The sequence below is a fragment of the Cucurbita maxima genome, unplaced genomic scaffold (assembly GCF_002738345.1).
Source record: "Cucurbita maxima cultivar Rimu unplaced genomic scaffold, Cmax_1.0 Cma_Scf00010, whole genome shotgun sequence".
NCBI classification, from domain to species: Eukaryota; Viridiplantae; Streptophyta; class Magnoliopsida; order Cucurbitales; family Cucurbitaceae; genus Cucurbita; species Cucurbita maxima.
Window position 1 is genome coordinate 1,968,443 of NW_019272026.1, and position 15,730 is coordinate 1,984,172.

At 34.0% G+C, this 15,730-nt stretch overlaps 2 protein-coding genes and 2 non-coding genes across 4 annotated transcripts in view; 3 read left to right on the top strand and 1 right to left on the bottom strand.

Annotated features, from left to right (window-relative positions):
• LOC111485399 (protein CASP) overlaps window positions 1-8,877 on the top strand; it is an 11,752-nt gene extending 2,875 nt beyond the window's left edge. Inside the window, exons 5-19 of the mRNA XM_023132270.1 lie at window positions 369-457; window positions 927-1,036; window positions 1,297-1,391; window positions 1,922-1,977; window positions 3,463-3,628; window positions 3,970-4,062; window positions 4,946-5,074; window positions 5,272-5,391; window positions 5,735-5,812; window positions 6,696-6,803; window positions 6,919-7,062; window positions 7,164-7,265; window positions 7,644-7,723; window positions 8,356-8,448; window positions 8,548-8,877. Of these exons, the coding sequence (XP_022988038.1) occupies window positions 369-457; window positions 927-1,036; window positions 1,297-1,391; window positions 1,922-1,977; window positions 3,463-3,628; window positions 3,970-4,062; window positions 4,946-5,074; window positions 5,272-5,391; window positions 5,735-5,812; window positions 6,696-6,803; window positions 6,919-7,062; window positions 7,164-7,265; window positions 7,644-7,723; window positions 8,356-8,448; window positions 8,548-8,608 (1,524 nt within the window). The 3' untranslated portion in view covers window positions 8,609-8,877. The remainder of the gene's footprint in view (window positions 1-368; window positions 458-926; window positions 1,037-1,296; window positions 1,392-1,921; window positions 1,978-3,462; window positions 3,629-3,969; window positions 4,063-4,945; window positions 5,075-5,271; window positions 5,392-5,734; window positions 5,813-6,695; window positions 6,804-6,918; window positions 7,063-7,163; window positions 7,266-7,643; window positions 7,724-8,355; window positions 8,449-8,547) is intronic.
• Window positions 8,878-9,868: 991 nt separating this feature from the next.
• TRNAD-GUC lies at window positions 9,869-9,940 on the top strand. Its single transcript has one exon. It is a non-coding gene; the product is annotated as a tRNA-Asp (tRNA).
• A 63-nt stretch (window positions 9,941-10,003) lies between these two features.
• On the top strand, window positions 10,004-10,075 carry TRNAD-GUC. The gene has a single exon. It is a non-coding gene; the product is annotated as a tRNA-Asp (tRNA).
• Window positions 10,076-11,307: 1,232 nt separating this feature from the next.
• Window positions 11,308-13,116, bottom strand: LOC111485507 (heat stress transcription factor B-4b-like). Its single transcript, XM_023132428.1, has 2 exons — window positions 12,855-13,116; window positions 11,308-11,859 (listed from the first exon to the last, which is right to left on the bottom strand). Exons 1-2 carry the CDS (start codon window positions 13,101-13,103, stop codon window positions 11,338-11,340), a joined length of 771 nt encoding a protein of 256 aa, XP_022988196.1. The 5' UTR covers window positions 13,104-13,116; the 3' UTR covers window positions 11,308-11,337.
• Window positions 13,117-15,730: the final 2,614 nt, after the last annotated feature.

Below are 15,730 nucleotides of genomic sequence, written 5' to 3' on the forward strand. Positions count from 1 at the left end.
TTTTTTTTTTTTTTTTTTTTTTTTTTTTTTTTTTTTTTTTTTTTTTTTTTTTTTTTTTTTTTTTGTTGTAATTATAGCTTAGTATAATTTTTCTTTTGGAGTGGAGTCATTTTTTGTAATTGAGGACTCCATTTGTGGACTTGTATTTGTATGTCATTGTACATTCTTTCATTTTTCTCCATGGAAGCTTGGTTTCTTACCAAAAAGTTTTATTTAATCACTTTTGTTGTGTTGTAATTTCTCAACTATTCTTAATAATGTTTGGACCTGTGTTTTTCCTATTAGATTCCAATTTGAATGAAAAAGTTATGTAGTTAGTCATTACCCTCTTCCTCATTTCATCCGCTAATCTTCTTTTAGTTGTCCAGATGGAGGAGAAAATAAAGGAAATTGTGGAAATCAAGCAACGCAGTTTGGCAGAAGAAAATCAGAAGGCATTAGATGCAATAAAAGAAAGGTACCGTCTCTTTTAGGGCAATGGGTTCACTCAGATTTACATATGGGCTAATTTAGAATGTAAATGCCAATATCAATTCTTGATAAGGCTGCAGGGATATGAAACATACTTTATATGATGAAAGATATTGATAATTTTTTTTGTAATTCAAATTAAAATGTTCTTTAATCTATTGAAGGAGAAAGTTTCTATGGTTGTTCTTATTGATTAAATTTTGTATCTGAACCAATATCCAACTAAACTTTCTTCAATGTTGATATTGATGTTGAAAATTGAAGCGAAGAATATTACCAAGGATAGATTGTGAATGTTATGGATACTTCCATCCGTTTTGGGTTATGTAGGGAAACATAATCACAGGTTGCATTTCTTTTGTTGATGTTAGTGCCTTGTTCTTTTTCGTTGACGGTAAACATTTTTTTAGCTTAACTTGTATCTAACTGTGATTTTTTTTAAAAAAAATGTTCAGGGAGAGATTGTTGCAAGATCAACTAAGACGAGAACAAGAAAGTGTTTCAAACATGAAAAAGCTACATGAACGTGCCCAGAGTCAATTGTTTGAACTTCGTGCTCAATCAGGTTAATTTGCCTATTTCTAGTATGTAGTTTAGATTGCATATTTAACCAAAAACACGAACAATTTCTTAAATAGATTTCTTATCTATGTTTACTTTTCTTCATCTCTGTTTTGTAATATTAAATCTTTGTTACATCAATTTATTATGTCTTATTTATTTCATGTCTCACTGTGCTGAAGTTGTACTTAAGCTCTAGAAAGCTATTGCACCTTAGCGTGCATCAACACTAGATGTTGCTTATTACTCTATTGATATTTTTAGATGAAGAGAGGGCTGCAAAACAGTCAGAGGTCACCCTTCTGATGGATGAAGTTGAGAGGGCTCAGACACGGCTCCTTAGTCTTGAACGGGAAAAGGTTTTCTTTCACTACATTCTCCCTCTAAAGGATTCATTATCAGTAATTCTATTGGAGAAAAATATTCTCTTATTAGTTATCAACGTATCAACAAGTCTTTCCATTGGAGTCCGCATTTCTCATAAAAAAAGAAGAAAAAAAAAAAAAAAGAACTTAAAGTTTTAGTAACTTGTTTTCACATTAGTGTATGAAGGAACTTTGTATAAAAATATGCCTGAATTCCTGCAAGGATTTGCACATGGATGATTTTTTTTTTCTTGTTCTCTCTCTTTTGTGATGGTGGTGGGGATACACAGCATGTCCAGATTAAGGTTCATGATTGAACCATCAAACAACCTAATGTCAACTGCACAGACTATTATATATCTCCTACTTGCTGATTTGTTTTTTTTTTTTTTTTTTGGGACTATGTGAGAGGATGGATGCGGGAAGAGAGTTATCGTGAGGGTTCAATTCATACTGATTGTTGATATTTAGGTGTCACATGCTGCCTATGTTTTTTATACTCTTTTCTTGTGTGGAATATCCAGGGACTTCTGCGCTCCCAATTACAGTCAGCAAATGATGACACTGACAATAAGAAAAGGTGAGATACTACTTCCATATCATCGTCAAATTAGTCTGTTGTTGAATGACCTTTCTTGTTTTAATATTTTTTGGCCACACAGGAACCACTTTGTGTAATCAATCTTCTATTTTGATACTCAATATCTGGATTTGGATTAAATTAGTTTACTTTCCCTTGCAAATCCTCCAAAATCTGTCGGAGCTGCTTTTTGCCAGCTTTTTTGCAATAATATTTTCATCCTACTTAATAAGTATGGTCATTAATCCAAATCCACAAATGAAACCAAATATATATATATATATATATATACTTGTATGGTAATTAATGAATATTTTTCTTTTATTTTTAATATTATAGGAGGGTATAAATGCAGTGCATCAAGGTCGAATGTTTTGACATTTCTGCAGTAATTGTAATGATAGTTAGAAGTGGATTGTATCTTTTCAGTGATTCACTGTTCTTTCATTCATGAGTCCTTTTTTTTTTTTTTTTTNCTTGGAAGAGAAAATTATTCGAAGTCTTTAGATGAGCTTATGCATATAGGAAATGAAAATGGCTAGAAAAAAGGAAGTATAGTGAGATGAGAGATCAACTTGTACAGAGTCAAAGCTTACTTGAGAGTACTCCACTTCGCATTGGTAAAAAGAATATTACAATTGTAAAAGACCTTATTTCGATACACCAGGAAGAGCTGAGAAGTACGGTAAAATCTTAAGTTTCCTCGGAGCCTCTGCAATTATTTCAAAGATCCTGTGAGTACTCTCTATCCAAAAGAACCAAAGAAGGGACTGCTAATTTTAGCGATTAGATTTGAAGGGGTGATGGCACCCAACCTTTGCATTAAAAACTGCTTGATCAACTCGCTTGAGACTAAACAAATAAAGCATTCTATTTCCTATGGCACTAAATGAGCCATAAGTCAAGGGATGCTTCTGAAATTCAATGCTTTTGATGCACGGATGACACTATTTTAAGTTTTTTTTTTTAAGATTTTCTTGGCCTCTTTTTGGCGTATCTTTTATGGTAAAACTTATCTTTAGTGCCTACTGTATAAACAGATGCAGAAAAGAATGATGTGCTTTCCCTTTCTGCTAATACATTTTTTTAAGGGAAATATAGGTGCTGATCCAATTTAATAATATCTATGCTTTGATGAAGGCAGTATTTCTTAGTTTGAAAAGTTACTCTCCTCTCTGATTCGTGTTGACTGGATAATATCCTGTGATCTCTTCTGGCATGAGATTATTTGGAATACTCTTGTACATGTATTCTTTGTTTCGTACATCGTTTCTTTTCCAAGATGCATGTTGACCAAATATAGTGTATTAGAGATCGTGTAAACCGTCTGTCTGATTGTTGGACTGGTTATGATTTTCCTAAAAAGAACAGAGTCATTCCTTGGTTTTCATGTTTCCTTATGCAATGAAGTGTATATATATATTATTATCTTTCTCAAGTTTATGTGATATATTCTGCTGATAGTTTCTTATTCTTTGCCTGCAGTGATAATGTAGATTTAAATAGCGTCCTCGAAAATTCTTTGAGTGCCAAAGAAAAGATTATCTCAGAATTAAACATGGAACTTCACAAAATTGAGACGACTTTATCAAGTGAACGAGAACAACATCTTATTGAGATCAAGAATCTGAATGCGTTAATAAATGAAAAGGTAACCACCAATCTCACTTCTACATCGAAAATAGGCAGTTAAACTCTGATGGCTTAAGATGAGACAAATTCTCTTTTCCTTCATTCAAAGCAAAGGTGCTTACTTAAAATTGTCATCAGAACTATGTTATCAATTACCAGGTCTGATGCACTAATTTACTTTGAATGTGCAAATCTAAATCAATTAGCATCACTCTTACAAGTTTAAGTTCATTTTCGTTGCGTTTGGAAGTAACTGGTACATATTTGTATTGTTTGTAACATCTGTTCTTAATCAACAAGATGCCTACTGTTTGATGTTGAATTTTGTTTGACTACTTTCTACCTTTTATGATAAACCAGGAAGCTGCTATTGATGAGATGAAGAGAGAGCTTCAAGCAAGACCAACTGAAAAAATGGTTGATGATCTGCGTAAAAAAGTGAAGATTTTGCAAGTAATTAATCTACCTTTGTTATGAAAGAAATTTTATCTACTTTTTACTCACTCTCGAAATTCTGAAGTTGCTAGTGAAGTATAATATATCATTATATACACATTTATTCACTATGTACACACATATATAAATGTGACCCCAACGTGTTTGTGTTACTTTTTTCGAAATTTACGTATCGTATTCGTGTTGTGTCCATCAAAGAGTTGAACAATGAAAATAGATGATGAGTGCCTAATCGAATTGATCAGGCCGTCTTTGTGTTTCTTAGCATGTGACATGTAGTTTAGGTATGAATGATACTTTAATTAGGTAGTGTAGTGAGGGTCCTCTGCATTTTGATTCTTTGGCTCCTCAAAGACTTGGTCATTACGCAGTTAAAGTGATTCTTTGGATGGCTGTTTGTCCAGCTCTACTATTTATTCAACTATTATTTTGTGAATTATGTACTATAGTTTTTGAACAATTTGTTCTCCCTCTCTCTATGGAAGACTTCACAATTCATCTTTCTCCCTCTCGTTGTGATGACTTTGATGCTGAATCTCAAGTTAGCCTAAGCAATGTGGAATTTCTTGTGCAACCAATGGTTAATCACTTTGAAGATATGGAGATTGAAGACTCCCTTTCTGATGCTTTTGGGTTTCTATTTCAGGAAAAAGACAAGAGTCTCCCTCCACCCTCTTTAGTGCCTAGCAAATTTGCATCTCTTATTGGAGTTTGTGGTCTTGAATTATGAGAATTTGTTCCTCAACTTCTTAAAAATTATTATCAAGTTTTTAAAGATCTTTGTTTTTTGCAACCGAAGTCTTCCTCTGATTAATTTTCTTGGCATTGTACATGAATAATGTATTCCTTCATCTGTGATTTACTTGACTTGCATGCTCAGGCTGTAGGTTATAATTCAATTGAGGCTGAAGATTGGGAAGTTGCCACCAGTGGGGAGGAGATGAGCAAAATGGAATCTCTTCTTCTTGATAAGAACCGAAAAATGGAACATGAACTTACACAGTTTAAGGTACGATGCCTATGCTTCATGGCTATTATAATTCTGCCATCTCTTTTGTATGCTCAAATGAACGTGGACGTATGGCATTACCTATATGTTGGCAGGACCATACTTGAAAGATGGTGCTGTATTTTTATTTTGTCAGTAGGTGGAAGGAAATGATTTCTCTCATAATTTTCTTCATGTGATTCTTATGGCATCTTCAGGTTAAACTTTCAGAAAAATCATCTTTGCTGGATACAGCTGAAAGCAAGATTGCTGAACTCACAGAAAAGGTTGCTGAACAACAGAAGTTGATTCAGAAGTTGGAAGAAGACATATTAAAGGTTTGGATCTTTAGCCAAATTCCTTTTATGGTTCATTTTATATTTTTTGATACATTCTGGTTTTCAAAATGATTCATGTGGAAGCATCCAGTGAGCAGTGGTCTTCTTTTCAAAACAATAAATAATCCCTTGTTTAATTTTTTTTCTTACCTCGAAAGAGGGTGTTCTTTCTTTGGTTCAAGAAAGTTGAATTTGATTTATCTGGAATAAATTCAAGTTTGTCATATGTTTAAATGCTTATTTACACACATACTGTTGGCATTCAGTTCATGTATTGCTTTGAAATTTGAAAATCTTTCAGAGCTATGATTATCAACTTTTAGTGTTGTTTCTTTTAAACCAGGGGTATAACTCCAAGGACCAAAAGGGCAATTTATTTGATGACTGGGATCTTTCAGAGCCAAGGGGCGAACTTTCTGAGGTATTCTCTCTGTCTATCTTCAGCCTCTTGCGGTTGTTTGTTATTCCCCCCGTAATGTAACTAGTGCTCTTATTTACTTTTTCTTACAAGTTGCAATAATGACCTTGACTTTTGGAGACAGCAAAATGATCTTTAGCAAAACTGACTTTTTTTTCTTATAAAAAATAAAGAATAAGAAACCAGAACCAATTCGCAACATGTTTTTGGTTTTTCTTTCTCAAGAAAAAAGAGGAAACATAAAAAAGAAGAAGCCAGAAATGAAAAATGAAAAGCAAGAACAAAACAAAACAAAAAAGGAAAAATGAAAAACAAGAACGAAATTGTTATTAAATAGGGCTGAAGCTTCCAAGATGTTTTCAAAATTGAAGCTGTAGATGGATCGCAGTCCTCTTCTTTGTCCTTAATGCTTAAGAGCCTAGTTACCCTTGGAGGATGGCTAAAACTTACTCCTCGACCCTCATATATGCATTCTCTGTGGCGAAGCAAGTAAAGACCCTGATTACATTTTTACTCGTTGCATTGAAGGTCATTATTGTCCTAGTAAAGTATGTCAGTTTGCACTATTGTTGATAACTAAATTCAACTTATTACTTTTCCATGTAAAAAGTCTATCCCCGAAAAACACCATATTTTGAGCTTATAGAACTCTGACATCTAGGTTAGGGTTAGGCCAACAGAGAAGAAAGAAGAAAAGTGAAAACAAAAGAGTGCTTGATCTGGTATATTATATTACTCTTCACATCCATATTTCTGTGTGTGTATTGACGAATTCATGATGTTGGAAATTATCGTTAATTACTTATCTGCATTATATTTTTCCATGTTATATAATTCTCTCTTCTTCAATTTGTAGTCCTAATATATGTGGTCACTTGTATGTCAGAATGTTGATCGAAAACATTTCCCCTTGGATCAAGATCAAAGCTCAATGCTAAAAGTAATTTGTAGTCAAAGGGACCGTTTTAGAGCTCGCTTGCGAGAGGCAGAAGAGGTGTGCTTTGTTCATATTTATCCACATTGTATAATTTATTTTTATTAGGATGAGGCCTTTCTTTTCTTTTGAGATGACAGATTCAACATTATAATATTTTCTTCTGAAACATTAGGAAATAAGAGAATTGAAGGAGAAGATTGGACAACTTACAGTTGAGCTAGAAAAGACAAAAGCTGATAACGTCAAGTTGTATGGAAAGATTCGTTATGTGCAGGATTACAATCTTGAAAAAGTAGTGTCCAGGGGATCAAAGAAGGTACTCATGTTTATGTCATTGTTTAGAAAAGAGCATCACTCACACTCCTAACCCATCAACTTTTATTTGTTTTCTTCAATAACTTCAACTATCTATTTCAGCATCCAGCGGATCTCGAAAGTGGTTCCATGTCCGACGTTGAATCGAAGTATAAAAAAATATATGAGGACGATATAAATCCATTTGCTGCTTTCTCCAGAAAGGTTTTTTGCCCTCAAATTCTTATTGTATTGTTGAAATTTAGATAATATCTTAGTTCACTAGGTCATACGTACATTATATTTGGACAATTCTCTCCATCTCTCAAAAAAAGAAAGTATAGAGAAACATACCGTTTTAATTAGATCGAGCACACTATTGCCCAAAGACCAACAAATTTCCTACTTACATCCTTTGCAACACTCCCTAATCATAATAAAATGTTTTCGTTGAACGACGTCTTCCACCTCTGCCCTCTTCGACCATGTGTATGAGTCAAGGAAAAACCAAGCCTGTTGTTAATTACTACCTTCTTTTTTTTGCTTGTAAGTTACAAATCACATAACCCTCACACTGCATTTTCTTGGTTTTGTTTATTTTAGGAAAAGGATCAGAGATACAAAGAGTTGGGCTTCAGGGACAGGATCACGCTCAGCAGTGGGCGATTTCTTCTGGGGAACAAGTATGACTCCACAGTCTCCCTTTGATTTTTATAATTCATCCACTTTTTTTTGTCAACGTGGAGTGCGGCAAGGAGCTTAAATAGTTCTATATAATCTTCTTAGACCACTTTATCTTTCATGCTCTATAACTTGAACCCATGACACTTCCCTCTGAACCACAATTTCTTGAAGAGAGATATCAAGATTCTTAAGTCACTATCCCCCAAGTCTGATTTTCTGAGTAATGTTGGAGAATTTTAGAGTATGTTTGCCATCACTTTTTATGCTATTTTGGATGGTTAAAAGTGTTTTTTCTTTTTAAATCTAAAATATTTGGTAACAAAGAAAACTTAACTTGGGAAGTTATCAAAAAGTGATGTATTGAATCACTGATCACCTTTTGATAGTTTGAAATTTGTAGAATTGTTGTTCAATGTGGTGCAACTCAACAAACCTAGTATTAAAATCATTTTCAATCATTTTTGTGCATTATTATTCACTTATGAACATCTGTGTTCATACTTCTCCATCTACCATCATTTCTGGCTTCCAAACGCCATCATCAACTCCTTTTTCCTTGTTTCTTTTTATTTTTATTTTCTTACACTTTTTGGTAGAAAAATTTGATTTCTAAGTTCATTGCTTCTTTCAGGTATGCCCGAACTTTTGCATTTTTTTATACGATTGGGTTGCATGTTTTGGTATTTACATGTCTCTACAGGATGTCAGCACTGAGCCATCTAAGGTAACCCATCATCTTTCATTTCATCTTTTGGGCAGATTGAATTTTTTTCCCTCCTATTATGATTTTCTTATTTCAATTTTCCTTTTTTCTTTTCTGCAGTAATGGGCCTGACGAATTTCTTGCTGGAGATAAACATGTAAACCTCCCACACGCACTTTAATCTTCTGAATTTAGGTTTTATCAAGCTACTGATAAGGTCAGGGATACAAATACAAACCATCTTTTCATCACTGTATGTACATGAAGAATTCAAAAAGTAAAAAAAAGGAAAAATCTTCTTTGATTACTGTATATTTAGGCCATTGAATGTTAATAGTGGCTTTTCTATTTCTGTCTGCTCGTTTTTAAGTGATTTTTATTTTTGTGGTACAGAGTTGTTCGTACAGTAATTTTATTTCAATTGAGCAAATTTTGGATTGGAAAGTTGCAGCCTTATACTTTCAACTGGTTTGGATCCAATAACCTGCCTGTTTCCTTATCATATAATCCTTCAAAAAATGAAAGATGTATAATTTTTATATGATTGGATCGGTGCTAGTAGAGGTTGCATGATTAATTTACTCTAGGGTGGCGATTTCCAACAATTGTATGAATCGGTACGATGCATATAAATTAATCCGAATGCTCACGATTCGATAAAATGTTACCGGTGTTTGGATTAATATGTATGCATTGCAACGATTCGCACAATTGTTGGAAATCGCCTAACATTTGCACCTTAGAGTAAATTATCATGGAATCATCTACTCGGCAACATTCGAATCATATAAAAAATTTGAAGCTTTATCATAACCGTACCGACTATATTTTCTCTTCATATAGTTAATAGCATCGCTTGGATGACAGTGTATCCTATCATATATTGATAAGATGCATTCATTTACAAGTTTACAAACGAACCACATAATATCGTTCTTCACAATATCAATATAGCATTCAACTTGTCCTTGTATAAATTCATTCAAACGAGTAATAATTTGATTAGAGACGAGGTGAATATTGCTCCCAATGGAACCAATAGTGAGGTGCTGTATCCAGCAATCGGTATGGAAGTGCAACAACCATCTTGTAGTCGTGGCAATGTTTATTTCGTCTCACCTTCTATTTTTTATCGAACAATTTATATGTTGCACTTCCATACCAATTGAAAATAAAATGATTATGTTTGCAAAATTCAAAGGTAGGGTTAATGACAACCGTTCATAACGAGTAAATTCAAAGGTAGATTAATTAGTGTACCTGTAGAAATTTAAAAAAATCGAGGAAATCAATAATGATGTGACTTCGTTGCAAAGAGTGTTTAAAATTTAAAATTGAAAAAAGAAATATAACATTTTTCATTCGAATATCAACGAGTCCGCATCCTTAGCTTAGTTTGTATATTCTTTTCAAATATTAAATTTCTCCCTAACATCAAAATGTCGTTGTAGTATAGTGGTAAGTATTCCCGCCTGTCACGCGGGTGACCCGGGTTCGATCCCCGGCAACGGCGATTTTATTTTATTTATTTATATTTATTAGTGTAATAATTATATAATTCATTCTATTTCAAGAAGTCGTTGTAGTATAGTGGTGAGTATTCCCGCCTGTCACGCGGGTGACCCGGGTTCGATCCCCGGCAACGGCGTTTTCATTTTATTTATTTATATATATTACTGTAATTATTATATAATTCATTCTATTAGTGGTGAGTATTCCCGCCTGTCACGCGGGTGACCCGGGTTCGATCCCCGGCAACGGCGATTTCTTTTTATTTATTTATATTGTTAGTCTAATAATTATATAATTCATTTTATTTCAAAAAGTCGTTGGATAGTGGTTAGTATTCCTACCTGTCATGCAGGTGACCCAGGTTCGACCCTCGGAAATGGAGTTTTCATTTATATATTTTTACCTCCTTTCTTTTCATCAATTAAATAAATATCATTTTCTTTCTAAACCACAAACAAATACTATTTTAATCCTTTATTATTTCAGCTTTAAGAATTAAAATAGAATTCTATAAATTTTGTTATTCACTATTTAATTTCTTTTAAATTTATATTTAATAAATCCTTTAATTCAATTAATATTTAATAAATTAATAAAATTCTAATTCTATATCAAATAAATTATTGAGAATACGTCATTGAATTATTAAAAAAAAATTAAAAGTCACAAATTTACTGCATATAAAAATTGAAAGTTTAGTATTTGGATGCAAAAATAATTCAATTTTTTGATTAATGGATTAATTAATTTTAACAAATATTTAGTTAATCACTGACAAATATTCGATTGAAATTTATTGACTCATTCGATATTATTGTGGTTTGCCCAATGTCATTATGGTTCGTTGTCGGGAGTAGTTGTAGTCGTCACCGACTCAAAATTTTTAATATAATATTTTTTAAATTAAAAGATAATATAATCCAATACTATATATCATTCTAGGTATATCATTGAATAATTAACCGAAAACTTAATTAATATAATTGATTAACAAAAAAAAATGTGAAATATTAACACAGAACCAAGGGAGTAGCAACTATGAGTAGAAAAACAATACATGTCATCTATATTTCTTTCATTGTCGGTAGAAACTGTCTCAAAGTCTAATATCGGGAGAGTCGAATTTTCTTGTATTAATAGCTCAATTTATATAAAGTATGTACCGTGCATATTGACTCTACAAATTAAATTGTTTGGAACTCAAGTTCATTTTCTAAGTTATTGTTTCACGTTCTAATTTACTTCCAAAATTCGAGAATAATATTGCAACTTTTAAAATTTTATTGGAATAATCATAATTGCCATTTCCAATCAAAATATCAGGAGGATTCCATCAATATCTATGTACAATAATAATTAAAAAATATATATATAATAAATAATAATAATTAGTATATATCATCCGCCATGGGAGCTCATCTGAAGCTCACCCTCTTCATGGTGCACTCTCTTCTTCCCTCTAATCGGAACCCCAAAAAGCTGCACAGACCCACTTCCCTCTTCTACTCCGGCCTCCGTCTGCGGAGGCGGAGGCGGTGGCGGAGGCTTCAAGTCCACCAACTTGGGAACCGATCTGCCATATTTGTGATCGAGTGGTTTGACGTGGTTTTGGATGAAGTAGATGATGTCGGAGTAGAGATTCTTCATCTGGGTCAGCTCTGACAGCAGCATGTAGTTTCTCCGCCGTAGACGGCGGTTGTCTTGCGTCAGCGCCGCCAGGATGTCGGGATCTGAGGAGGAGGAGGAGGTGGCGGCCGCGGCGGTGTAACAGAATTGGAATGGGATTTGTTGTTGTTGGTGGAGATTGTTGTTGTGATTATGGGGTTTTCTTCTTTGAATCTCTAATAGTAATTGCTTCTCTCCTTTCTTGAAGTTTTGGTTTCCAAATTCCCATCTTTTTGCGACTATTTTCTTGAATCCCTACGAAAAAAACTCGAGCATAGCTCTATAAGTTTGTCGGACGATCTATTTCTCGTTTCTTACAAATTGTAGCATATGATCGAGCATAGCTCTATAACACTAGTGATTATACTCAACAATACAATTTCGATACTTCTACCTCTGCTATATTTTTCATTAACCAATTTGAGTATAGCTCAACAGTGATTGAACGACAGTGTCTACTTTTTCCTAGAGTTCATAGGGTTTAAATTTCACATATAGAGAGGCGGGATTTCATAACTCAAGTATAGTTCAAGATGATTCAGCACTAATTCATGTCTACCTTCATCAAAAGAAAAACGAACTAACCATGTAGCTCAAGTGGTCGATTATGGTATCTTTCCCTTTAAAATTAGTAAATTCAAATGGGTCAAGAAATTAATAACGAATTCAAGCAAAACTAAGAAAAACATACAAAACTATATCTTCCTTCATTGCTCATAGGTTAAAGGAATCTCTAGACGACTATGAAAGTGTCGATGATGTAGCTATCTAAGCAGTGGTTCTACACCAGTATTACGATTCTACCCAACTCAAAAGTTCGAATTATCCCCGACGATCAGGAAATGAATCCCAAGACCGCCAGGAGAACATCGACAATATAACTATCCGATCAGTAATTCTACACCAGTATGACTATTCTACATAACCCAAAAGTTCGAATTATCCCCGACGATCAGGAAAAAGAATCCTAATACGGCCAGAAGAACATCGACAATATAACTATTCGATCGGTGATTCTACACCAGTATAACTATTCTACATAACCCAGAAGTTCAAATTCTCTCCGACGATCAAGAAAGGAATCTCAAGACGCTCGGGAGAGAGTCGACGATATAACTATCCTATCAGTGATTCTACACAAATATGACTATTCTACATAACCCAGAAGTTCAAATTCTCCCCGATCGATATCAGTCTAACGACAAAGAGACGAAAAAAAAAAACGAGAAAGAGAGAGGGGAGATTTATACGTAAGAGTTGAGTTGTCGAACGAAACTCGAGAAGTTATTGTGTTTGAAGTAGTTGGGAAGAATATGAGTAGCAAACTCAGGTGGCCTCCAAACAACAAAGGTTGTGTGAGAACGGCCCCAAGAAACAATGTGATCAGTGGCAGCATCCTCCACCAACTCATAAGTTTTTGCCAAAAACGGCGCCGGATTGGCCTTCTGAGACTCAGCTGACCAAAACCCCACACTGTAATTCTCAATCATTTCCTCCATTTTTGCACACCCACTTTCTTCCATTTTCTTCATCACTTCTTTCTTCTTTATACACCCACTTATTTATTATTATTTTTATTATTATTATTATTATTTATATAATATATTATATAAAATAATGGAACGTATTTTTTAGCGTTTGTGATCGAGAATCTATGTCGTGGGTAATGGAGCAAGTTTGTGATGATATTTGGTTTTTTTTAGTACAACAACATGTGAGAGTGGTGGATTCGGATAGAGTAAAATACGTGCGCCTTCTAATGTTTTGGGAGTGATTCATCGTTCTCGAACATAATACACAACTCTTTATTGTATTGTGCTCTTCAAGCTGAGTGTGTTTGTTCGTCTGTTCTTCCTTACGATGACTAGACCTTGATGAGTTAGAAAGAGTTGACCTACAAAACGCAAAGATCTACATATTGATGTGGTACTTGTCACACTAGATTTGATGCTTAAACCGAAAGGGTGTAGTCAATTAGGGTTTCGAAGATGGTGCATGACTCGATAGAACTTACATTCATTGGAGTTATTATGATTTGAGGTTGACCTATAGTTTTTAGTTTTAGGGTTCAACTGAACTCCATTAGGGTTTCTCCCAAGTCATCTCAACCATTGATCCTGAACCCTAATTTCGCAGTCTCTCAGTCTTCGACGTACTTCGTTAGATCTAAACTCACCTACAACACTCATTAGTATTTTCACTCACACAAACATTAATTCTCCATAAGGGTACAACAAATTAAGGTTTCGAGGATGGTGCCTTACTCGATGGAACTTAACACTATTGGAGTTATTATGATTTGAGGTTGACCTATAGTCTCCAGTTTTTTGTTTCAACCGAACTCCATAAGGGTTTCCCCGAGCCACCTCAACCATTGATTCTAAACCCTAATTTCGCCTGTCAGATCTAAACTCACCCGTAACATTCTCTATTAATCTTCCTAATCATCGAGTTTTTTATAGCTGTGAAGCGAATCCCAAAAAGGGACACTTCAAAAGATCATGTTTTCTCGAAACGTCGTGGATAACATAATCCAACAAACAAGACGAACCGAAAAGAGAAGGGTCCGGGAAGATTGAATGGTAAGGCAAAGGGAGAGATAGGAACATTCCAAAGGCTTTATTTCATTTAATTGTAGCTTTGTACATCCCAATGTATGCCCGTGACACATTTGAGCATAGAAAATCATATTCTATTTGCTTCTTTTTTCCTACTTCTTCTGCCAAAACTGGCTAAAGGGAACACTGAATAATCACTGTCTTCAAAAGAATATTGGTTTTTCTTTAGCCCTTTTGAGGCCCTTTGTCTGGTTTCTAGGACAAATCCACCATCTCATTCCTACCCCTACTACGATCCTAACCGTTCAATACAAAATACTATTTAAAAGTTCTCGTAAATGGGTTTATTGGGTTGAGTCAAAAAAATATTTTGTATTTACTCTAAGAGATCGGAGATTTTCTTTTAAAATACTCCCACAAACTTTGACCTTGTGTTTGAGTCATAACAAGAAAGATTCAACTGTTGGAAGGGTTAGAGTTAGAGGTGTTCGTGCGTTGGGTTGGGTTGGGTCGAGTCGGGCAAGTATGTTTCAGACATAACCCAATTGTTCCAATTGTAAAAATTTTCAACTCAAATAACCCTTATTAAATAATGAACCCAACACAACTTTAAATTTTATGGGATGGGTTGATTCGAGTTATTTGGATCGTAATAAAAGTAAAAAGTTAATTCTTAACACGTATAATTATTTGGGTTCAGTTGGTTCGAGTTGGTCGGATTAAATTCAATCTAGTTTTTGGATTCATAAGTTCATATTCCAACCCAAACCAAATCGATTGAGTTAGGTTGATTTGGTTTGTTAGTTTATCAGGTTTTTTCTGGGTCCCATAAGCCATAAACCTTAACCTTGTGTTCAAGTCACGATAAGAAAATTTTATGGAGAAGTTAGAGCAAGAAGATTACAAACCCGCCGTAACTTTCTCCATATTTATTCAATATAAGTTTAGGTAACGTTTAGCTTTTCGATATAAACTAAAAATGGAATTGAATGATGAGGAAGATTCTATTCCAAGATAATAAGTGTTGGATTTGGTCAGAGGTTCTGAATGGCATTACATCACCATGTGATTGTGACCCACAAAACCCTTCCTCTTCTTCAAACCCTAATATCTAATCATCTAAACCTTAGTCTTTACCAACTCTTTTACTTTTGGATCCAACATCTTAGGCCCAATTTCATTTTTAATTATCCACATTATATATATTTAATCAAAGGGTCGATTTAGAATGACTTAGAAAGTCTAAACATATAAATCCCGAGCTAATAACGTTAAAACCTCTGTTAAAATGGGTATTATCGTCCCTGAATCACTCCGAGTGTTTTCAAAATCCTAGCTAAATTTAAAAACTAAGACCCCAGTGGGTAGCAATTTCGTTTTTTATTTGCGGGTTTTGAAATTTATGCTTGGTTCCTCTCAATTTTTCGCTTTTTGTTTGTCAAAATTCTAAAAATAAAAACAAAATTTTGAAAACATTAGTAAAAAGTGGATAATGAAACAAATAAACTTATAAGTGGAATGTGGCGTTTATGAACTTTTGAAATGATAATTGAAGCTATACTCAAATT